The sequence below is a fragment of the Sinocyclocheilus grahami genome, unplaced genomic scaffold (genome assembly GCF_001515645.1).
Source record: "Sinocyclocheilus grahami isolate Dianchi unplaced genomic scaffold, SAMN03320097.WGS_v1.1 scaffold547.1, whole genome shotgun sequence".
NCBI classification, from domain to species: domain Eukaryota; kingdom Metazoa; phylum Chordata; class Actinopteri; order Cypriniformes; family Cyprinidae; genus Sinocyclocheilus; species Sinocyclocheilus grahami.
This window is the reverse complement of record NW_015505726.1, coordinates 547,157-570,462: the sequence shown is the minus strand read 5'-3', so window position 1 is coordinate 570,462 and position 23,306 is coordinate 547,157. Positions and strand designations below refer to the sequence as shown.

At 37.6% G+C, this 23,306-nt stretch overlaps 1 protein-coding gene across 1 annotated transcript in view; it reads left to right on the top strand.

Moving 5' to 3' along the window:
- The window catches only part of dnah7 (dynein, axonemal, heavy chain 7), a 75,044-nt gene that overhangs the window by 16,116 nt on the left and 35,622 nt on the right, over nucleotides 1-23,306 (top strand). The window contains exons 22-36 of the mRNA XM_016238762.1: nucleotides 387-527; nucleotides 862-1,074; nucleotides 1,207-1,316; nucleotides 1,795-1,963; nucleotides 4,958-5,060; nucleotides 5,299-5,426; nucleotides 5,819-6,031; nucleotides 10,562-10,660; nucleotides 10,766-11,014; nucleotides 11,509-11,658; nucleotides 12,900-13,082; nucleotides 16,015-16,191; nucleotides 18,185-18,316; nucleotides 20,606-20,827; nucleotides 22,129-22,326. Coding sequence (XP_016094248.1) covers nucleotides 387-527; nucleotides 862-1,074; nucleotides 1,207-1,316; nucleotides 1,795-1,963; nucleotides 4,958-5,060; nucleotides 5,299-5,426; nucleotides 5,819-6,031; nucleotides 10,562-10,660; nucleotides 10,766-11,014; nucleotides 11,509-11,658; nucleotides 12,900-13,082; nucleotides 16,015-16,191; nucleotides 18,185-18,316; nucleotides 20,606-20,827; nucleotides 22,129-22,326 — 2,487 coding nt within the window. The remainder of the gene's footprint in view (nucleotides 1-386; nucleotides 528-861; nucleotides 1,075-1,206; nucleotides 1,317-1,794; nucleotides 1,964-4,957; nucleotides 5,061-5,298; nucleotides 5,427-5,818; nucleotides 6,032-10,561; nucleotides 10,661-10,765; nucleotides 11,015-11,508; nucleotides 11,659-12,899; nucleotides 13,083-16,014; nucleotides 16,192-18,184; nucleotides 18,317-20,605; nucleotides 20,828-22,128; nucleotides 22,327-23,306) is intronic.

Here is a 23,306-nt window from a genome sequence, read left to right as displayed (position 1 = left end):
TATATATATATATATTTGGAAGCATTTTGAAGCATTAGGGCTATATATTTAATAGTTTTTTTCTACTTATGAACGCAAAATCTTTATAACCTCAAAGTGAAAGAAAATGCTATTTAAAAACATGCATAATAAACGCAAATGTATTTACAGCCTTATTTTCAGACACTTACATTTCCTCTCCACACCACAGAATTACTCAAAATAAAAACATTAAAATCTCAACTTTTTTACCTTAAACATTATGGAACTCTAAGGGGTAACATTTTAATTTAGGATCATGGTTTCAAGCTATGAGTAGATGAATTTCATGTCAGTCTTCATATTCATGTCTCTGCCATTCTTAGAACTGTAAAATGCTTACTGCTCTCTTGACTCCTGGCTGTCAGGTGATTGGAGAGGCATTTGAAGCATATCCCAAAGACCTAAGGATCAACTGGGTCAGGGCCTGGCCAGGTCAGACAGTGCTCTGTGTGTCACAGGTTTACTGGACAAAGGACATTCATGAAGCCATTGCAAAGGGGCCGAAGGTATGTTATACATACATACAGTAGCAATATTATCTTTTATTGCAGAGCTCTGTGGAATACTTCATTCTTACTGGTGATTCATGGCGTTCTACTATGTATTTGTGCATAGTGACCAGCTAAACTAGACAGTTGTCCATGCAGCTGATATGATATTTTTGTCTTCTTTTCTTTTCATATAATACAATAAATTGAACTCAGTTTAAAATTTCATATCTATTTACTTATTTGCCAATTAGCCATATAGTAGCCAAGATAATGTGTAGTTATTATCTGCCTCATTTCAAGTTGTCTTACTGTACTTATGACTGCATTTTTTTTCTGTGTTCTGTTTCAGGCTCTTCAGGCCTATCTCGAGCAGAACAATACTCAGATAGATGACATTGTGACTCTGGTGCGTGGCACGCTATCCAAACAGAACCGAGTAACACTTGGAGCACTGGTGGTACTTGACGTTCATGCACGGGACGTGTTGGCTTCTCTGGTACAGAAGGGTGTGGATGATGAGACCAACTTTGAGTGGCTCAGCCAACTACGCTACTATTGGATTGTAAGTCTATTTAAGTGTTTGTAAGCGTGATTGAAAATGATTTGTGTCTTGCTATTGTTTTGGACACTCAGATAATCTGCCTTGATTTTTTTTTCCCCCTCTTGACTCTTTGATCTGACCCTGTCTATGAAGGAAAACCAGCTTCAGACAAAGATGATCAATGCAGGCTTGGCATACGGCTATGAGTATCTTGGAAACACACCACGACTGGTCATCACCCCTCTCACTGATCGCTGCTATAGGTCAGAATTCTTCACATTATGCATAAAAAGCAAAGGCAGTAGTTTTCAGTGTGGCTGCACCCAGAGGATGCTCTATTAAACATAATAATAAGAAATGTTTCTTGAACAGCAAATCATGTGACACTGACGATTGGACTAATAGCTGCTGAAAATTTTTGCTTTGCCATTACAGGAATAAATTACATTTGAAAGTATTTTTTATTGTAATAATTCTTCACAATATTACTGTTTTACTGGATAATTGATCAAATAAATTTAGCCCTGGTGAATAAGAGCATAATAGACTTATTTGAAAAACATTTTAAAATCTTACAGACCCCAAACTTTTGAATAGTAATTTGTTATTTTCATCTCTCAAAATGAAACAATCTGAATTATCAATTAATATTATTAAATTCAGTAAAGGTTTTTGATTTAAATTTTTTTTTGGGTGAATATGAACTCTGGCTTCATCTTTTCAACATGTCTTCTTTACCAGAACTCTATTTGGAGCTTTACACTTACATCTTGGCGGAGCCCCAGAGGGTCCTGCAGGTACCGGCAAGACTGAAACTACCAAAGATCTGGCTAAAGCCATAGCTAAGCAGTGTGTAGTCTTCAACTGCTCTGATGGCCTGGACTACATTGCACTGGGCAAATTCTTTAAGGTTAGTGTTACAAAACCTATAATTATGATGCATGTCATGAATAGTTAGCCAATTTATATGTAAATCTGAAATATTCAGCTCACAGCAAAATGTTTTATATATATATAAAAAAGAACATAATAATATAACAGTATGTGGCATTAGGTTAGTGGAAAATGCTAATATGAACTGATGGTTAATAACACACATGAGGTCAAGCATCATGTGTCTTTAGAAAAAAACTCTCATACAGAACAGCACAACACTGACTGACATGGCCATCACTAGGGGTGCAACGAATCATAGATGGTCCATGATCCGTACAGACCAGGCCCCACGGTTCGGCACGCATGTGATTCGCAGATTAACTGTTAAGTTTAACCATCATAGAGTGAAAGTTTATCATTTGCACATGTTTTGTCTTGCCAATTTACACAGAGGAGCTCCGGAAGGATAAAAGGAGGAGTGACGACAGTGTTGGACGAGAGAGGACCAGACCTGGACTTTATTTTGTGTTTTGTTTATTTGATTAAAGTTTTGTTTAAATGTTCGCTGGTTCCTGCCTCCTTCCCAGATCTACAAACGTTGTTACATTGGTGCCAAAACACGAGAGGAAGGAGGGACACGCTGTCAGAGAGCCCTCGCTGCTGAGACTGCCGGTGACTGCCCCTCGCGGACGACTGCCACACACAAAACACAAAATAAAGTCCAGGCCTGGTCCTCTCTCGTCCAACACTGTCGTCACTCCTACTTTTATCCTTCCGGGGCTCCTCCGTGGGACTCGAGACCGGTGAGTGGTGCAGGTGTCGCTCATTATCAATTACTCCACCGGCCTCGCTCCGTTCCCACGGCTCTCGGCCCCACCCCCACTCGTCACAGTCAGTATTAGGTTCGTGCGTTTGGTCTTAAAGAGACAGCAGCCAATAAATACCTGCTTCTGTCTGCTAATCAAGTAACACCACAGCTTTAACAGAGATTAATCTGTATTTAACTTGTGTGGTGAGCACTATTGTGTAATTTTACACTTAATTATTAAATTTCTGCAGCTGAATACTACTGTTACTGACTTTATTTGTAACTGTTATGTTGTATTCATCTAATTTGTGTAATTGTTCTTGTTTTTTTACTGACTTTATTAGTTAAGATAGTAGTTTTTGCTGTGGTTACTTAAAATAAGCTTTCAGAATTTTTCATTTTTTTGCTGATCTGAAAAATTATCCGATCTGTGACTCAAAAAAATGTTTGCTTGTAGAAAGAGGTTATGAACTTTTCGAAATAATAGTTCATAATGAGATTTGTCTTGTCTCACCATGTCTTGTGTTGTCTTCCAGATTACTGACCCCACAAAAATATTTCTAATTAAATTGAGCTTTTCTAAATACAAAGTTCAGTTAGACATTACTCTGGGGGAAATAAAAAGTTTTATGATTTTGAACATTTAAAAAAAAAGAAAAGTAGAATGAATAAAAATATTTTCTAGTTCATTATAAGAATGACCATGTTAATTTTCTGTATGTATGTATAAATAAATAAACTGCTTCCATTGAAACTCAAGATGCTCCTCTAAACTTTGAGTTCTGTTGTCATTAAAGCAAAAGAGGAGCATATACAAATACTAAGGCATTTTAAAATGAATGTTAAAGGGATTTTTCACCCAAAAAATAGCACTGTATAACTGATATAATCTCACAGAGTGAACAAAACTCTGGCGTTTCAGCAATGACTCATCTGAATGCCTCTGATTGGTCATTGCATTGATAAGCTCCGCAGAATCGTGTGTGATTGGTTATAATGCATAGCGCTGTAAAACGCATCTGTCTCTGGCTCAGCGTCAGCCAGCGAATGCAGATTTGAATTTAGCAACTGGTGATGTGCTGCACTGAATGATCTAATCACACCAGTGTATAAAATATAAAAAAATATTATTCTGCTATTTTTTGTCTTTTTGACTCAAAATCCTCTCCCCTTGGTTTGAATGGGTATGACGCCTGTGTGTAAGACCTTCGTTCATCTTTGGAACACAAATTGTTATTTTTTTTATGAAACCTGAGAGCTTTCTGACCCTCCATATACAGCAATGAAAGTGAAATGTTCCCAGGCCAAGAAACGTAGTAAGGACATCATTAAAATAGTACATATATGACATCAGTGGTTCAACCTTCATTTTACGAAGCTACGTGAATACTTTTTGTGTGCAAAGAAAACAAAAATAAAAAATTTATTCAACAATTCTTCTCCGCGTCACCATCTGCCGCCATTAATGAGAGTAGCACGATGCATGCACCTTGAACACACTGTGCCTTGTTTATGAGCAGAGGAATGCACATGTATGCGTCATGGTACTCTCGTGAATGGCAGCGGACGATGACATGCAGGTAAAGAATTGTTGAATAAAGTTGTTGGTTTTGTTTTCTTTGTGCACAAAAAGTATTCTCGTACCTTCATACAATTACTGTTGAACCAGTGATGTCACATGGACTATTTTAACAATGTTACTACCTTTCTGGACCTTGAATGTGTCAGTTGCGTTGCTGTCTATGCAGGGTCAGAACATTCTCGGATTTCATCAAAAATATCTTAATTTGTGTTCCGAAGATGAACAAAGGTCTTACTGGTTTGGAACGACATGAGGGTGAGCAATTAATGACAGAATTTTCATTTTTGGGTGAACTATCCTTTTAATTTAAAAAGATTGTATTGGAAAATTTTAGATAAAAGCAAAATATAATTATTTTCTCTAGTGGTCTTAGACTTTTAGGGCACACTATATCTATATTTAACATGCATGTTAGTTTTCCTTTTAGTTTGGTATGCTAGCAAAGATTGTAATGCTTTTGCTGTACAGCCTCAGTACTATCAGGGAGCCACAGCTGTATCTTAATCAGAGAGCTTAGAATTGCAAAGGCCTTGAGTTTTAATGTCATCCTGCTCACCCTTTGTCAGTTATCTTGCAGCACAGGAGTGTTCAGACTACATCTGCTTTAAGTCATGATAAAGATACTTGGTCTCTTCCAGGGCTTGTTGTCATCCGGTGCCTGGGCCTGCTTTGATGAGTTCAACCGTATTGATCTGGAAGTGCTTTCAGTGGTGGCTCAGCAAATTCTAACCATCCAGAGAGGTGTGTGTTTGTGTGCACATTTTGAGTTAAATGTTGACAATGGATTTTAAGGTTCAATCAATGGAGCTACAGATTTTTTTGTTCTCCAAACCCCCTAAATGCTTAATAGATGCCTACATCTGAACCTGATGAGTCCAGTCAAATTAAGTGTTTGGATACTTAAATTGCATAAATATGTCAGTCTAATGAGGTTTCTTTTGTTTTGGTTTGGATGCGTACATTATTATTTTCTCTTCAGGTATTTCTGCCCATGCTGAGATGCTGCAGTTTGAGGGGACAGAGCTGAAACTGAACCCTACCTGTGCTGTCTTTATCACAATGAACCCTGGCTATGCAGGACGCTCTGAGCTGCCTGACAACCTGAAGGCATGTAGAGAACCTAATTCATGCAAAGATTTGCTTTGCATATGGAATGTGCTTACTTTTTGAGTGTGTCATTCCCAGAGGAAAATTAATATATATAGCCTCACTGAAAATGATATATGAAAACTTATGTTAATGTTAACATAAGTAAGTGGGTTAGTGTAGAGAAGTTAGAGAGTACTGCAAAGTGTTACAGAATATCTAATGATTATTATTTTTATATTAAATGATTTTTCATTATGAATATGATTCTGTACATATTGTTCATTGAAAGTGTTTCTATAATGTTTCTTTATTTCTTGCTGTCACTGTTCACTGTGTGTTTCTGTCCTGTTTTATTGGCGCATATAGTGCTTGTTCTGTGTTTGTGAATGTTGTGTAATTGTCTGCTGCAGGCTCTCTTCCGGACAGTGGCTATGATGGTGCCAGACTATGCTCTGATAGCTGAGATTGTGCTGTATTCCTGTGGATTTGTCAGAGCACGACCGCTCTCAGTGAAGATTGTAGCTACGTATAGACTGTGCTCTGAGCAGCTCTCTTCCCAGCACCACTATGATTACGGCATGAGAGCTGTCAAATCTGTTCTGACTGCCGCAGGGAACCTGAAGGTAGGACCTGTATCTCCAAAAAAAAATAAAATAAAAAATCCACTTATGTTATGTTGCATTTTTATCACCATGCTATGATTTAAATATTTTAATCAAAAATAATATGTTTTAACTTTGCAGTGACATACACATTTACAGGTGCATCTCAATAAATTAGAATGTTGTGGAAAAGTTCATTTATTTCAGTAATTCAACTCAAATTGTGAAACTCGTGTATTAAATAAATTCAGTGCACACAGACTGAAGTAGTTTAAGTCTTTGGTTCTTTTAATTGTGATGATTTTTGCTCACATTTCACAAAAACCCACCAATTCACTATCTCAACAAATTAGAATAAGGTGACATGACAATCAGCTAATCAGCTCAAAACACCTGCAAAGGTTTCCTGAGCCTTCAAAATGGTCTCTCAGTTTGGTTCACTAGGCTACACAATCATGGGGAAGACTGCTGATCTGACAGTTGTCCAGAAGACAATCATTGACACCCTTCACAAGGAGGGTAAGCCACAAACATTCATTGCCAAAGAAGCTGGCTGTTCACAGAGTGCTGCATCCAAGCATGTTAACAGAAAGTTGAGAGGAAGGAAAAAGTGTGAGAAACAAGAGACCAAAAAATGCAGATGAGCTGAAGGCCACTGTCAAAGAAACCTGGGCTTCCATACCACCTCAGCAGTGCCACAAACTGATCACCTCCATGCCACACCGAATTGAGGCAGTAATTAAAGCAAAAGGAGCCCCTACCAAGTATTGAGTACATGTACAGTAAATAAACATACTTTCCAGAAGGCCAACAATTCACTAAAAATGTTTTTTTTATTGGTCTTATGAAGTATTCTAATTTGTTGAGATAGTGAATTGGTGGGTTTTTGTTAAATGTGAGCCAAAATCATCTCATACTTCAGTCTGTGTGCATTGAATTTATTTAATACACGAGTTTCACAATTTGAATTGAATTACTGAAATAAATGAACTTTTCCATGACATTCTAATTTATTGAGATGCACCTGTATATGCATAGTTTGTGGACTTTTGGGCCTTACATATAAAATATTAATTACATAATATAAAATATATTCATTCAGCATAACTGATTAAAGTCACAAGAGACAAGATAACTACTCTGTGGTGTTTACAGTTGCATTTCAAATCATGGCCCTTTATTTGCAACATTCGTGGCCTGAATCTATAATGTTGTTATTTGAAGAATCAGATTTCATTTTGTCTATGAATGTGAAGGCCTTTGTTGTTTTGATTTAACATCTCATTTCATTTAGTAGCTAGATGTTTTGGCTCCTGCTGCTTCTGCTGAGCCACTGTTTCTGAGTGCTTCATAAACTTGTTAAAGCAATTCTGAATGACTCCCAACTGCAATTGGCTCAGTTCCTCTTCGACTGCCACTGTTATCAGCACAGAGTTACCAAGGGTCAGAGGAGTGAAACATTTCCACTTCATCTCAATTCCCATTGCACGCTCCACTTTTTGCCTGTGGATCAAAGCCAAATTAATCTGACATTGAATATAAATAGTGTTCACACTCAATTCAGCAGCCTGGAGAATTGCAGATCTGTGAAAAACACAAACTATTGAAACAGAACTTTTCTAAAACCTGTGTGACCCTAAAGAATTATAGGCTCCAATCAGTACACCTCTCTCTCGTAATTTCTAATGTGTAAAGAACAGAATGTGAGGAAGCATGATTTCAAACAGCACACTTTTCAGATTGAAATGTCAATACAAAAGTGCAGTTGTCATGTGTTACACTATAATTCCATTTGATTGCTAGACAGGCAGTCAAAGCGTGTGTACCGAGCACCATAGAGTATGCTCATTTCAGTATGAGCAGATCCCCTGAAGCAAGGCCAGAACACAGTGATTTTCATGTTCATAGGTGACCCTACCTGAGCTCATTCCTTGATCTTTGATTTATTACTGTTGAACTGATTTTCCTTAAAAGCATATTTAGTATGCACAAGGGAATATGCTCATACAGCTGTCATTTACCGACACTCAGACACTGAGAACAGCGGTGCAGCCATAGGCCATCAGAGAAGACAAGTCAAAGGAACACCTGCACTGCACACAATATGCCTTCGAGCAAGATGAATGCTGTTTTTTCATTTACTCTACTATTCTGATACGACGGCACCATCTGAATAAAAGCCATGTCTCCTGTCAAGAGTCACACAGGCCACTCACTCCCTGCAAAGTTTTAGGAGTGGCAGCTGCATTTATTTGGAGGAGTGAATCCTATTGTTCTGTGTCTGTGCAGAATAAAAGAGTCACTTCTGCTATCCCGAACTCACAGTGGTTGACATGTAACCACGGCAGCAGTTTGGCATCTTGTGGGTGAAAATAAGAAAGATGCCAACAGCTACTGTCCAAACTAAAGTTAGTGAACAAAGTATTTTAATGTTAAATGTTTTAATGTCCAACAATTGTTAGTAAACAGGGAACTGTAAATATATTTTTCTTCTAGTCACATCACTGCATTAATACAATTTTGAAAGAAATGTGTACTTTTATTCAGCAAGGACACATCAAAATAGACTATAAAGAAGAAGAAGGATTTATTTTTCAAATAAAAGCTGTTCTTTTGAACTTTCTAGTCATCAAAGAGAAAAATATTAAGCAGCACAACTTTTTGTATTTAAATTACAATTTAAAATGTTGTCTTCTCAAATGTATCTACTGTATGCATTAGTAAAATTTAACTATACTAATACATTTATAATACAATTTTAATGAATATATATGTATAGGATTCTTGAGGACTTTCTAAGATTTTATATGTGTCGGTACGGCCATATTGTACTTGACAGCATATGTCCAAATGCTCAAAAATGTACACGTCGACATATGTATGAAATCCTATGAACACTAATGAGATCAGGCTACCATTTTAACTCTCCCTCGAACCCTTTAGAATCAAAATTTAGGCCCAGTTAGGGTGGACAAGAAACAGCACTTTGGTACACTGATTCTCGCTTTTCATTTATTAATAGCAGCATCCTTCAATAACAGTCACAAAGAAAAGCATTCATTGTATTGTGACAGGTTAAATGTACATTGTGCCACTGAAAATAGAAACTTAAGCCACGTTTCTAGCATTGGGATTAAGGATGTCACAATACCAGATTTTCACTACACTATTCTCATCACCATACTATACTACTGCATTATCTATAGAAATTTTGAAAATAATTAATGAAATAATGCTTTATTTTGTGTATTCACCAAAAATAAATTAATTAATTAACAAAATTAAATAAATTAATACAAAATCGCTCAAAATACAAGTATAGGGAGATGGAGAGGGTGTTTGTAAACAAAAGTGTAGAAAAGCATACCAAAAGTAGTTGACTGGCACTTCCTGCAGACTGGGGTGTCTGTAACGAGCTAACGTTTTGGGGTGTGGGTAGAGTATCTTGTTTTCATCTGTCATCTCCTCTTATGGGATTTTGTGCAGCAGTAGTAGCAACACACTGTCTTCTTTTTTCTGTTTTCTAACGGGTTTCAACCAGTGTTAAGGTGCATTACCGCCACCTACTATGTTAAGGTGTCAGCTATATTGCTAATGCTGGATTTACAATAGTATTGTATTTGTTGAATTAACATAACATTATTATGATATATAAATATTATATGTTTATCTTTTTTTTATATATATATATCACAGTCATTGTCAGTACTGATATATTGCAACACTCTTATTTGGGATTCATCAGAAGATATCCAGAGCTGCAGTTGCAGTGAATTATGAATTAAAGTATCTATACTAGTTTGCCCTTGTTTCCTCATTGTTATTGGGTGGGCATAGTTTTAAAATACCAAGTAACATCCATAGTACATATACTGCCTTTTATCACTGGGAAGGAAGTATACTGTTGATTTAAGAGTTTAATATTCAAAATGTCATGAAAAATTAGATTTTTCATGATATGACAACTTTAAATAAAATGCTGTTATTACATACATTTTTAATGAGTGAGTTTATTTGTAGAATCCAGTCACTGGCCTAAATAACTAAATATGGGGAATAAAACAGGACTCAAGAAAGGAATGACAACTTGTATTCTACTGGAACTTCCTACTGTGTTTATAGTGTGACAATAAGGTGCCTGAAATATTAAAGCCACAAAACCAAATCTCACAGAGCTGAAATAGGCAGAGGAGGAACCTGACCTTGGCAGCTCCCACTCGCTTTTCTCGTTTTGCCAAATTTGAATAGCACCTGCTTGTGTCATCTCTGCTGTTCTCACAAATGAATACACCTGTGTCGATTTCACAACAACCTTTGCACCATCACACTCGAGACTGCACTCATTTGCCATCTTGAAATTACTTCTGGAGACAAAGGCATGCTCTAAACCCCTCAGGTCTGAGTTGCAAATGACTGTGATGGTAAAGAATGAGCAAAGACAATGTGGCTGAATGCCACTCTCTCCCTGGAGACCCTGGAAAAGTGACGGCACAAGCGAATCTTTTATTGAGTGTCAAACCTCTTTCTCTCCCTGTGTTTAACATGTCACAGCTGAAGTTTCCAGAGGAGAATGAGGATATTCTGTTGCTGAGATCTATTATTGATGTCAACCTCCCGAAATTTCTGTCTCATGACCTTCCATTATTTGAGGTATCACATCTGTATCAATATATTCTACATATGCAGTCATTAAAATGTATGTATAATTCTCCAATTAATATTTACTAACTTATCAGTCATTGTGAATCTGTCCAGGGCATCACTTCCGATCTATTCCCTGGAATCAAGCTTCCAAAACCAGACTACAGAGTGTTGCTTGAAGCTATTAATGAAAACAGCGCTAAGATGAACCTGCAGGTCACTGACTTCTTTGCTGAGAAGATCCTGCAGATCTATGAAATGATGATTGTGCGTCACGGCTTCATGATGGTGGGAGAACCCTTTGGTGGGAAGACGTCTGCCTACCGCGTGCTCGCCGCAGCCCTACATGACATCTGTGAGAAGGTGCTGTAAACGGACAACTGTGTATAAAAACTAGTGTTGCTCAAATGGTCACAGTGGGAGTAGAACTTTCTGCATTCAGCATTGTATGTCTGTTACATAAGATTCAAACTTTTGTTCTTTTATCCTACTTATTGACTGTTTTCGAGTACTTTTTTCTTGTACCCAGAGGATGTGAACTCTCAAAGTCTCAAAGACTCCCACATTCCTCAAGCAGTTCCAACTGGATGTGAATTTGTATCACAATACCACAATACGAACTGCTCTTTTTGCATAATAGAACGCTTAAAAAGTCAGTAAAATGTTTTTATAGAAAGGAAATGTGATTTCTTGTGTTTTCAGAGAACAGACAACACATTTAGTGATGGTACTGCTATAAATCACTGCAGTGAAGCACATTCATACACATGCTAATATGAAGTCAAATTGAAAACAGTGCTGCAAAAAGTTGTGGAAGTGTTGTGTTATAGTATCAATCCAACCTGATTTGAATGCAGAGACTGATGGAGGAGAACAGGGTTCAGATCACTGTTATCAACCCAAAGTCTATCACTATGGGCCAGCTGTATGGGCAGTTTGATCCTGTGTCCCATGAGTGGTCAGATGGCATCTTGGCTGTCAGCTATAGAGCATTCGCCACTTCCCAGGTACACTTTTCATTACAATCATCTTATTTGTCCATTTATTCATCTATACATCTATCTGTCTATACCTCTATCCATTCATCCATCCATCCGTTCATCCATTGATTCATCTCTCACTCCCTCCCTTCATCCATCTATTCATCTATACCTCTGTCCTTTCATCCATCCATCCCTCCTTACATCTGTTATTACATTCCTTTAATCCCTCCTTTCCTTTTGTCCATCATCCGTCCGTTATTTAATCCATACATACATTTATCCCTCCATGCATCCCTCCCTCCCTCCTTCTATGCATCAGTTCTATTATTTACGTCTCTATGCTCATCTGTTCATCCATCCATCCCTCGCTCCATCACATTTAGTGCACATTGTGTAAGATTTAGTAAAAAGTAATAATGTCTCTCCATGTACAGAAAAATCTAGATCCATAAATAGCATTGAACATTAAATGCACTGCCTTCAATCTAAAGCCATCTCAAAACAAAGAACATTCACATACAGTAGTGCTGTTTGCTTGAAATCTGCAGCTCTTCTATTTTCTTCACCATGGTAACACTAAGCCAAAATCTGTGCCATCTTTTACCCACTGACTTTGATGTTGTTCAGAGTGCAATCCTACCCTCATTTACAAAGGATTACAGTTTGAAGCTTTGTTTCACCGGCTTACAATAGAAATGTTTACGTTAAAACAGTTGTTGGCAGATGACATGGTAGAGCATTGTCTTTGGCACAGCAAGAAGGTGGGGAGCGAACCTAGACCCTCTAATAGCTGTAATTGAGGAATAAAAAGGAACATAATAAGAGCAGACAGGTGTCAAATGTTTGCTTCACACTTAGTTTCATATTTGATTGCTGCTGTTTTTGCTGGAGGCTATGAAGGCATGTTACAAAAATTGAGGTCGTTTTAGCGGGAAAAGCTATCGGTAGAAAGAACTAGGTTAAAATAATGCAAGCATTTTAAGCTTAAACAAATGTGACAGTGTTGAAATTTTAGTATAATTATTTTTCTTGTATTGGAGAAATGTTAGTTACCCTCATTTTTAACTTCAGACATCCAGAACAACTTTTAGAAAATGCTAGGAAAAATTTCATTGTTCTACAGCAAAAAAGTAAAAGTGGTAAAAAAAAAAATAATGATGTGCAATTATACCTATTTTATTGAGACAAAGCCAGCGCACACAGTAAAGTTGAAGCTAGATTGTTCAATATGAGTCTGAAGTGACTGTCTGCTGCCTCCCCACCAGAGTCCTGACAGAAAGTGGCTGATTTTTGATGGGCCTGTGGATGCAGTGTGGATTGAGAACATGAACACTGTACTGGATGACAATAAGAAGCTTTGTCTCATGAGTGGAGAGATCATCCAGATGTCCCCACAGATGAGCCTTATCTTTGAGCCCATGGACCTGGAGGTGGCTTCACCAGCCACGGTAAGATGACCATTTCAATGACAGCTATGTGGTTCATCAAGATTTGTGGTCACACTGAGCATGCAGAATTTCTTCTGATACCGCAGCAGTCAAGATATGATATGTCACACTCTGTGGGCATCTTTTTTAAAAACGAAGTCAACATATGACAATTAATAGTAAATACAAAATCTAAAAATATGTGACCCTGGACCACAAAACCAGTCTTAAGTGTCAATTTTTTCGAAATTGAGATTTATACACCATCTGAAAGCTGAATAAATAAGCTTTCCATTGATGTATGGTTTGTTAGGATAGGACAAGCCAAGATACAACTATTTGAAAATATGGAATCTGAGGGTGCAAAAAAATCAAAAGATTGAGAAAATTGCCTTTAAAGTTATAATCTAGTACTAATCAAAAATTACGTTTTGATATATTTACGGTAGGAAATTTGCAAAATATATTCATGGAACATGATCTTTACTTAATATCCTAATGATTTTTGGCATAAAAGAAAAATCTATAATTTTGACCCATACAATGTATTTTTGGCTATTGCTACAAATATACCTGTGCAACTTAAGACTGGTTTTGTGGTCCAGGGTCACATATACAGTCTGCTGCACTATCCTGCACTGGTGCAAACATGAAGCTTAAAACATTTGTGTTCTTTTAATTTATCTAAGAGGTCACTACGTGACATATAGTGACATGTAAGCGTGTTTTTCCAGTGTTTCGTCTTTGCATGCCTATGAATGGATGTCAATAGGAAGAAAAGTGTAGTGTGACCTCCCCTTTAGTTGTTCAATTACTTTATTCTAAAAGCCCTATGATTATAGTGATATTCTAAAGTGAATTTTTTATATTCTACTAAAGAGATAGTTTTTATTTCTCACATTTAAAAAAATCACTTTGCTCTGGGGTTCACACATGGGCTGCAAATTTACTTTTGTGTCCAATTTAGTTCATAACAGCCTCAACCTTTATAAAAGCCTCTTTGCAAGGCCTCCATTACATGACATGCCATTACTGTGACAGGCTCACATGAAAGACTGTAAGGATCACGGATCTTATAAAACAAAATTCATCCACTTGTTTCTAACTTTGGGATTGCTTCAGCAGGCATTTGCAATATATTCCAATAATATGTGCCTTTAATATATTCCACCTACAAAGGCAAACCTACAGTGCACATATTTATTTCTTTTAAATACAATACAGTATAAAAATGATGAAATTTGATGAAAATATATCCTCACATTTCTCAACGCATTTTGTTATATCTTTATCAGACGAGACATCTCTAAGGCTGCCTTTGATGTTTTGGGTTGCAAAAAAAATAAAGTAGACCATCAAATGAGATTGCTGTTGTCATTCAGCAAACCTGTCAAAAGAGGACTTACCAATTCACTGGCAATAACCCACCCACACCACGCTTACCCCCCTCTCCCAGCCTACTCAAGAATGGCATAATGGCATGTCGCAACTGAATTTCGTTCTTTCAGAAACACCAACGCGATTTCCTCCCCTTATTTATCTCAGTGTCTTCTCCTAAGATGGCTTTGTATCTGACAGAGCTTCTGCCTCACACATCCCAGCTTGAGGAAAGGCTCTTATAGTTGTGAATCCCAGCTTTTTCTGGCCCAGTGTGGGCAGAAGGCTCTGGTTCAAAAGAATGGATGATGATGACAGAGATTAAACAAGCATGTTATGGAGAAGGAAAGAGTGTGAAAATATCAAAGTGTGTGTGTGTGTGTGTGTGTGTGAATGTCTGCATGTTTTGTTGTGGTGTTTGCGACTGTCACCAGATCAGATCAAAGTAGATGCCGGAGACAGAGCCAGAGGGAAAGAGTGAGACAGAGATCAAATTTGTGTGAATATCTTGTCTCGCTTTGACAGAAAACGAAGATGGCCTGACTATAGCATAAACCATCTCCCTTTGGCCCATATCTGTCTCTCGCAATTTCTGTCTTGCTCTCCTCCTTTTTATATATTGATGCTTGACTCATATGGCCTGCTGCAAACTAGACCAAAGTTCAATGAGAATTCAGTTGAACAAGCTAACATGCTCTCGAGGTCATGCTTGGCCCAGATGTCTCCTCCGGCTTAACACCTGTGCATAAGCGCCCAGTTTGCAATTCACTTACACCTCTACCATTCACATGGGCCTTTCGTGGGAGCCGCTTTCCGACAGCTGTTTCCATCACGTAACCTTGATGATGTGCTATTCATCAAATCATTAAGCACAGAGGACCTTTATCTTTATGAGTAACCCAGTGCAGCTGCTGTGCAGATGAACAAAATGCAATTTGTTTGAACTATGCACCATTCCAGATGGCTAAGTAATATATAAAAAGTTTTGTACCCTTTGGAGTTGTGTGTCCACATCCTTTAGAAAGGACTACTGTGGTAATGAGTGCTGTTTGCTTGCTTCTTGATATTTACATACAGTAAGTCACATTGTCTAGTCAAATGTTACTGTTCAAAAGTTTGGGGTCAGTATAATTAAGAAATTAATACTTTTATTCAGCCAGAATGCATTAAATTGATCAAATGTGACTGTAAAGACTTTTACATTGAAATTTCTGTCCATCAAATAATCCTAAAGAACAAAAATGTTTAACAGTTTCTGCAAAAATATTAAGCAGCATAATTGTTTTCAACATATATAATAATAAGAAATGCATTTCAGAAGGATCATGTGACACTGAAAACTGGAGTAATGGCTGCTGAAAATATGTAAAAAAAAAAATATATATATATATATAAAATTACATTTCACAATATTGTTGTTTTTGTAATTGCAAATTAATTACATTAATTTTAATCAAATAAATGTAGCCTTAGTAATCATAAGAGACTTCTTTCAAAAACATTTATAAAAAATCTTGCTGACCTAGTAGTGTATTTGTTCTTTTATCAAGCTGGGACGTTACTGCTTTCTGTGCAGGTATCTCGCTGTGGTATGATCTACATGGAGCCTCACATGTTGGGATGGCGGCCTCTGATGCTGTCTTGGTTCAACACTTTGCCGTCTACCCTGAGCTCCATGCACAAAGACCTCATCACTGGCCTCTTTGACCGCATGCTGCCAGCATGTCTTCAGCTCATCCGCAAAGGCACTAAGGTACAGCTGTAACTATGCTGCAAGTAATGAGGAGTGCTTTGCCACAGAATTAAAAGGGATCATTAATTATATTGATATTAAATTCCACATTCATAAATTGTTATTCTTCTCATGTGAAGCATTGACAAATTATTTCAGCCAGTTCCCAATTCTCTTAAGCTCAAAATAAACCCCTTTAGGATGATACAAGACCCTTCAACTTTGCATTGGGTCTTAATTACCGGTAGCCTTGAGGTTTATTTTGTGATGATAACTGTAGATCATCCCTTAACTAATATTATATTTTCTTCAAACTGCCTGAATATTTCCTTTTTCCTGGTCTTACTCAAATTTAGGTAAAGCTGGAAGAAGAATTTGTGACCTCTTTTCATAAAAATTCTGTAGTGATACTACAGAAAAGAACTCCATTCGTTTTTATATGACATAATTATTACTTTGGAAGGAATAGGACATTCTTGCATGGTCTCAATTAACGACAGACATTACATACAGCATTTTCTTTCCTAATAATAACATGCTTCTGCAATTAGGGGTTCTTTTGTGCTTGCTTGCTTGCATGCATTGAGCTCAGAATGGGATAAAGCAGTGTTTCCCAAACTTTTTTTAGTCGCGGCACCCTTCACAATATTTGAATTTCTAACTTCGACATGATAATTTGAAAAGTATAGCTATTCGGTACAACAGGGAAGAACTGCAGAATATAATGTCATACAGATATTTTTAATATTATTAAAAAAATGTGTCCATCAATGGTGGCAATCAGTAGGCTAATTTCTAATGAAAAGACCTATTTATATGACAGATTTTAATGTAGGCTTTTATACATATGTAATCATTATTTAATTACCATTATAACTAGCTATCTCACAAATTTTTGCTCACTCAGTGTTTTTTTTATTTTACAGTGGGGTAATTTTGGTGCAGTAGCACGAGATAGCTTGATTTCAAACTTTGAATTGAATAAAACATGACAAGTAAGCAGTCAGTAATAAAATAAGAACAAATAAAGAAATTACTAATGATAGCACACATTTAAAAAATCACGATAGGCCTACAAATGAAATAAATTGCTTTTTAGTTTTTCGGGTAGGTCTAACACACAGTAGGGCTATTAAGAGATTTTTTTTTTTTCACCAATTATCCAAATAATGTTTAGTCCTAGAAAGCTATTATTATCAGAACACGTGAGCATAACATAGCGGTTAGCAGATCCATGAATGAGAGGGCAGCGTTACCAGAGTTGCCCATTTACCACACCTTGTTACAACACAGTAGGGCTATTGCAGACAGAAACAATACTGTATTACATAGATGTTTCCTGTCGGCTCAATTTTTGAGTGGACTTTGCTGTTCCGATTCACATGAACGGTATACGAGTGGAGCGACTGAGCGGAGCGCACACGCATAGAGCGGATAATACGCAGAGCGTCACATCAAGTGAAAGTGAAACCTGACCTGAGCGGTGAACTAATGTTCGGCAGCCGAAATTTCGGTGCATCTCTAATTATTGGTGACATCAGAAATGGATATTATATAATAGATGCTTTTTTGAACATTTTAGCATTTTAAAAATATATTAAAAAAATAAAAGGTATTTTTTACACGGCACCCCTGCTCTCGACAGACGGGCCGCGGCACCCCGGTTGGGAAACACTGGGATAAAGCACTAATTACATGCTTTCTTTTTTTAATGCTACTTTTCCAGACATTCCTGTTTTGTCTCTTAGTGCTTACAGTGCACTTTGATTAATACAGTTTTTGTCTGACAGATTAGCACTTTCTTCCACTCATTTAAATGCCACATTTCTTCACAACCTTGTTTGTCATTTTTGTCTAGCCAGCTATTATTTATTATCTCACACAGCAAACCAAAATCACAGCATGTCTTGTGTAACTTTAAGATAGTTTTGCCCAGTATAATGGCATACCACTAATCATTTAGCCACGGGTTCTTGGTCCAGACTAATGGAGTATGTTTTGTGTGGGCATTCAGGAATTATCTCCTACGTCCAACACGAGCCTGGTGAGGTCTCTGATGAATCTGATGGACTGCATGATGGATGAGTTCAGAGAGGAGAGCCAGATAAAGGGGATGAGCGAGAGAGATGTGTGCTCCTGGCTTGAGGTAAGGAGATAAAAAGTAAAAAAGATGAATTGTGGAATGTTGGACACTCAACGCTTGCGGCTTTCCCTGTGTAACAGAAATCAATCCACACTTCTGCTGAGCCCGCACTGAGGCAGTTCACTAACAACCAAGCAAAATGTCTTAGCAAACACATAGTAGCAATGTCCTAGCAACCATCCACAACACCTTGCATCATGAAGGTTTGTTTTGCATAGGCACCACTCACATTTTCATCAGAAAATTTCAAAATCTAATTGTGATAAATTAGTTTGTGCTGGAGTTTTAATATGCATTAAAGGGGTCATATGATGTTGCTAAAAATAACATTATTTGGTGTATTTGGTGTAATGAAATGTGTTTATGCGGTTTAAGGTTAAAAAACACATTATTTTCCACATACTGTACATTATTGTTTCTCCTCTATGCCCCGCCTTTCTGAAACGCATCGATTTTTACAAAGCTCATCGGTCTGAAAAGCGAGGTGTGCTCTGATTGGCCAGCTATCCAGTGCGTTGTGATTGGCCGAATACCTCAAGGGTGTGACGGAAATGTTATGCTCCTTACCATATTGTGATGCCGTGTCCCAGCCAGAGCGAAGAGGACAAAAACATTAAAACCCATTATAAACGAGGCATTTGTTGCATCCATTATAATGATTTAGACTGTCTTTTTACACGTTGCGCTGCATCGCGCCGTGTAAACATAAAACCATGTCTGCATTTGTGATCGGAGAAATGACAAACAACAAGCGCTACTCTACACTGCTCAAAACTCACGTTTGAATCATCAGTGGCAAATCCTTTAAATATGAAAAACTTACTTACAGTCTGTGAGTCAGAACAGCCGGCATTGTAGTCTACTCTCCCAGGAAACAGTCCTCCATAAAATGTGCTGCACACATCTGAATATTTTGGTTGAACTGTTCTGGAACAGTGTTGTAAATACAACTTAACCACTGATTTCTAGTTGTGTCCTCTTTTGGAAGACCAAACAAAGTAGATTCGCTTTCACAACGAAACACACGGCGGGCTTGAGTGAGCAGAGGCTGGCGGCTAGGGTGAGCGGCGGGCTGGCGGCAACCACATGTGATGACCCCGGGCTGCACTCCGCTTTGTCCACGGTGAAAGCCGATCCGGCGATCCACAGCGCGAAGTTGATATATTTCCTCAGCGACCAGCACGGATCAGCTCTAGGCATGACAAAGCGGATATCATCCTCTTTTGGAAGGCCAAACAAAGTAGTTTCACTTTCACAAGGAAACACACGGCAACAGCAATACTACAGCAAGAATCAAAGTAATGCCTTCTTTCTTTGCGTGAACATTTGGGCACGTTATGCATGTGGGGGGGTGTTAGAACGAGCCGTTTTAGGTAGGTGTGGTTGACTCTTAACTCTTATAAAGAATATCTCTTTGGATTTGAGACTTTAGTCTTTGCAACTTTACAGATCTTCTTTATGCACCAAGAGCTTATAACACTCCAAAGAGAAAGGATGAAATTGAAATTGCATCATATGACCCCTTTAAGAGAGGTTGCACAAGCATGTAAGTTTAATTTCAGTTTGTGTGGTCCACTGCAAAGTTTTCATATTAATTGTTTCTTACAAATATCTTGGCTTTAGTGCCCTGAAAGGTCATCTCTTAAGCCAAAGGCAACTTTTGCCATTTTTTGTGCTGTCTGAAGTCAAGACTGTCTGCATTTCTCCTCTAAATGTAATAATCTTTCTCCTTCTGCTCCTCTGAGACGGAGATCATATCAGTAGATCAAAAACTGCCAACCTAGACTGAGAGTCTCATTGATTAGCTGGTACAGGATCAATGCTTAGAAAGTATCCCTCCTCCCAGATAGGAATGACTTTATTTGCTTCCTCCTAGTTGGTCATCAGAGTATTGCACATTCTTAAAGCTTTTTTGTTTTGTTTGTTTGTTTACGCCAAAAGAGCACAAAGCATTTTGCCCTAAATCAATGGCGGCTGTGTTTGTATAGATTGTCATTGGTGCAGCCGATTGATCTAAAGGTGCAATTGAGTTTGTAAAGGAATATTTTTGAATAATTGATTGGATTAGTAGCTCTGAGAAGGTCAGCAGTGGGTCGTAGTGATTAAAAACAACAATGGAGGAAGTAATGATTTAGAAAATGTATTAAAAACCCAATACATGATACCTAAAAATGGGCTTATGAGAGGTCAACATTAAGATCTTACTGAGCTGTTTGTTAGTCACAACAACGTACCACTAGCTTTGACCCCTCCTATTCCATGAAAACATTGTTTTTCTTACTTTCTGTGTAGGGCATCTTTGTTTTTTGCCTTGTGTGGTCAGTTGGGGCCAGCTGCACTGAAGCAGGAAGGGTAAAATTCGATGGCTTGGTGAGGGAGATGCTGGCAGGTGGTCTTAGTGAAGAGACGCGCACACGCCATGGAATCCTGGAGCACGTGGTGCCTCCCGCCAAGCAGCTGACGGTGTCTTTACCCACTGAGGGCACGCTCTATGAATACCGCTTCCTCAAAGAGGTCAGGAAGTTTCTTCAACACACTTGGGTGGATATGTAGAGAGAAACAGATTGGGCTCTTCTGGGAAGTTTTTTTTTCCTATCCTAATTTTTTGAGGGGTAATTAGGTAGCTGACGTGAAATACTTTTTGAAAGTTGATGTCCTAAGATGTGAAAGACTGTACTCCATCTAAATAGAATCATGCCTGCATCTAAACAGCATTCTGTTAACTCTTTAATAATTACTGTACATTCATTTTTTAAGTCCTTATATTATTTCAATACATGCATTATTAGTAATTAAAAAAATTAAAGGACTATTTAGAATAAAGCATGGTTAATTGTTGTATATAAATAGTCAAAAGGTAGTAACAAGTTACGGGACCTAAGATATATGCTTTCTTTTATCAGTTCACATACATTTTAAACTAAAGCCCATTTACGTGTTATGTCACATACCCATTTGATGAAGAGTAAATGATCAGATTCACATATATGTTCTATATAATGAAATATGGGCAAAGTGAAATCATTTTAAAGAAGTAATAATAAACTACATATATGTAATAATAGATTCCAAAATTAATATTATTGCAATCGTTATTAAATATTGTATCTATAGTATCTGTATTAAATAGAATTATCTCCACTTTCCTGCAGCTTCTCAAAGATGTTTTCCCAATTTGGCTTTCTAGATAGCAATTGTGCAATTCTAATATCCATCTTGGCTAGCTCTATATTTAGAATACATTCAAAGTGTAAAATCAACCACTTAATTCCTGGAGCTTGAGGCATGTGAATTTGATTATTTGTATTTTTCATCCTGAAATCCTAATAAGCAAATTCACTCTTTGCTCAGGAAGCATACCCTCCTCATCCTGAATGAGGTAATCTGTCTTATTATTTGTTGTAAATCACAAGCTTTATCTCTGTGTGATAAAACTTCAGGCATAACCTGGACTAATTTGCCAATTTCACGCCTCATTAAATGCTGAAAATGTCATTTATTAGAGAAGAAATGGATTATCCATTGCTTACATTTTTTCTGCTGTAGATAAAAGCCTTTTTTCTGAACAGACAGGACCATGAACAAGCCCATAATTATTTTGTCGTGTATGTAAGACTTCTACAAAGAGTGCACCATGAAGACATTTCAAAGGGTGTCATGATGGTGGAATTGAAAACAATGCAGTGTTAATTTACACTGTTGTTTAAGACACACAGAAGGACAGGAAAACAAAACACCATAAAAACAATAACAAGAAGATTTATTGAAATTATTTATTAAAAAATGATTTACATGAACAATGATACTCTTAACAGGGTCCAGGCAGATGGGAGTTGTGGACTGAGGAGCTGAAGGCTTTGCCCCCCATCCCCAAAGATGTGCAGTTCAACGAAATAATTGTGCCTACGGAGAACACTGTACGCTACACTGCTCTCATGAAGCTGCTCATCACTCATCAGAAGCCCACTGTCTTTGTCGGCCCCACAGGGACTGGCAAGAGCATCTACATTCTAGTGAGTGTTTCAGGGTTTTTTAACCACCATGAATATCAGTCTACCAATGACTCTCCAGTCAGGAATATATTTAGAATAGGGTTGTCAATCCATTCAAATTGTTATTGAAATCATTACATGATATGCTCATTAATTAATCAAAATAATGGCAATCGCGTACAGCAATATTTTGCTAAGAAAATATGCCACATTATTGTCAGGTGAGAATGACACTGAATAGACAAGGACTGTCTGTGGTTGTGTATGAGTAAGGGGCATGAGTTGATATGTTAATTTATAACACTTAAATTGTATGAAATTAACACATTCAGTTGACTCTTCTTGTTTAGAATATTTTGTGCTTTCTGTGATATATTTTATATTTCCTGCATAATTCTGATTGTGCCGTGAGGAGAGTTTACTGCAGTTCAGAGCGATGTTATGATTAAAACTCATTAATTAGTTTAAATTATCAGTAGGGATGCACCGATACTGGTATCAGTATCGGCCCGATACTGAGCTCTTGTACTCGTACTCATACTCGTTAAAATGCCCCGATACCAAACGCCTATACCACACAGCATGTGATAAGTGCCATATTCAGACAAAGAAACACCAACAACAGAACAACAGACAGCAGAATGGAGTTATTAGAGATTAAGGATGTCTACGAAGTATATGTATGCAATGAATATAATGTTAAACATTCAGTATTAACGCCTGTATTGCTGATGTGCATGAGCTGATAAGCTAAGCACGCTGAGTGGATTGTGTGCGCGGCGGCGCAGATGTGCGAGCTTGTCGAGTGAATATGCCTTTCTCACAGACATCACTGGAAAGCTTGTAGTTCGGTCGGTTGTGTCAAAAACAAGTAAATAAAACAATGCACAAGTTACTTAACGGTAAGGAGGGAGAGAGAGAGAGAGAGAGAGAGAGAGAGAGAGAGAGATAGAGCGCGAGCGCACCCTAATTTGGGGAGAGATTTTATCCGCTTTCATAGC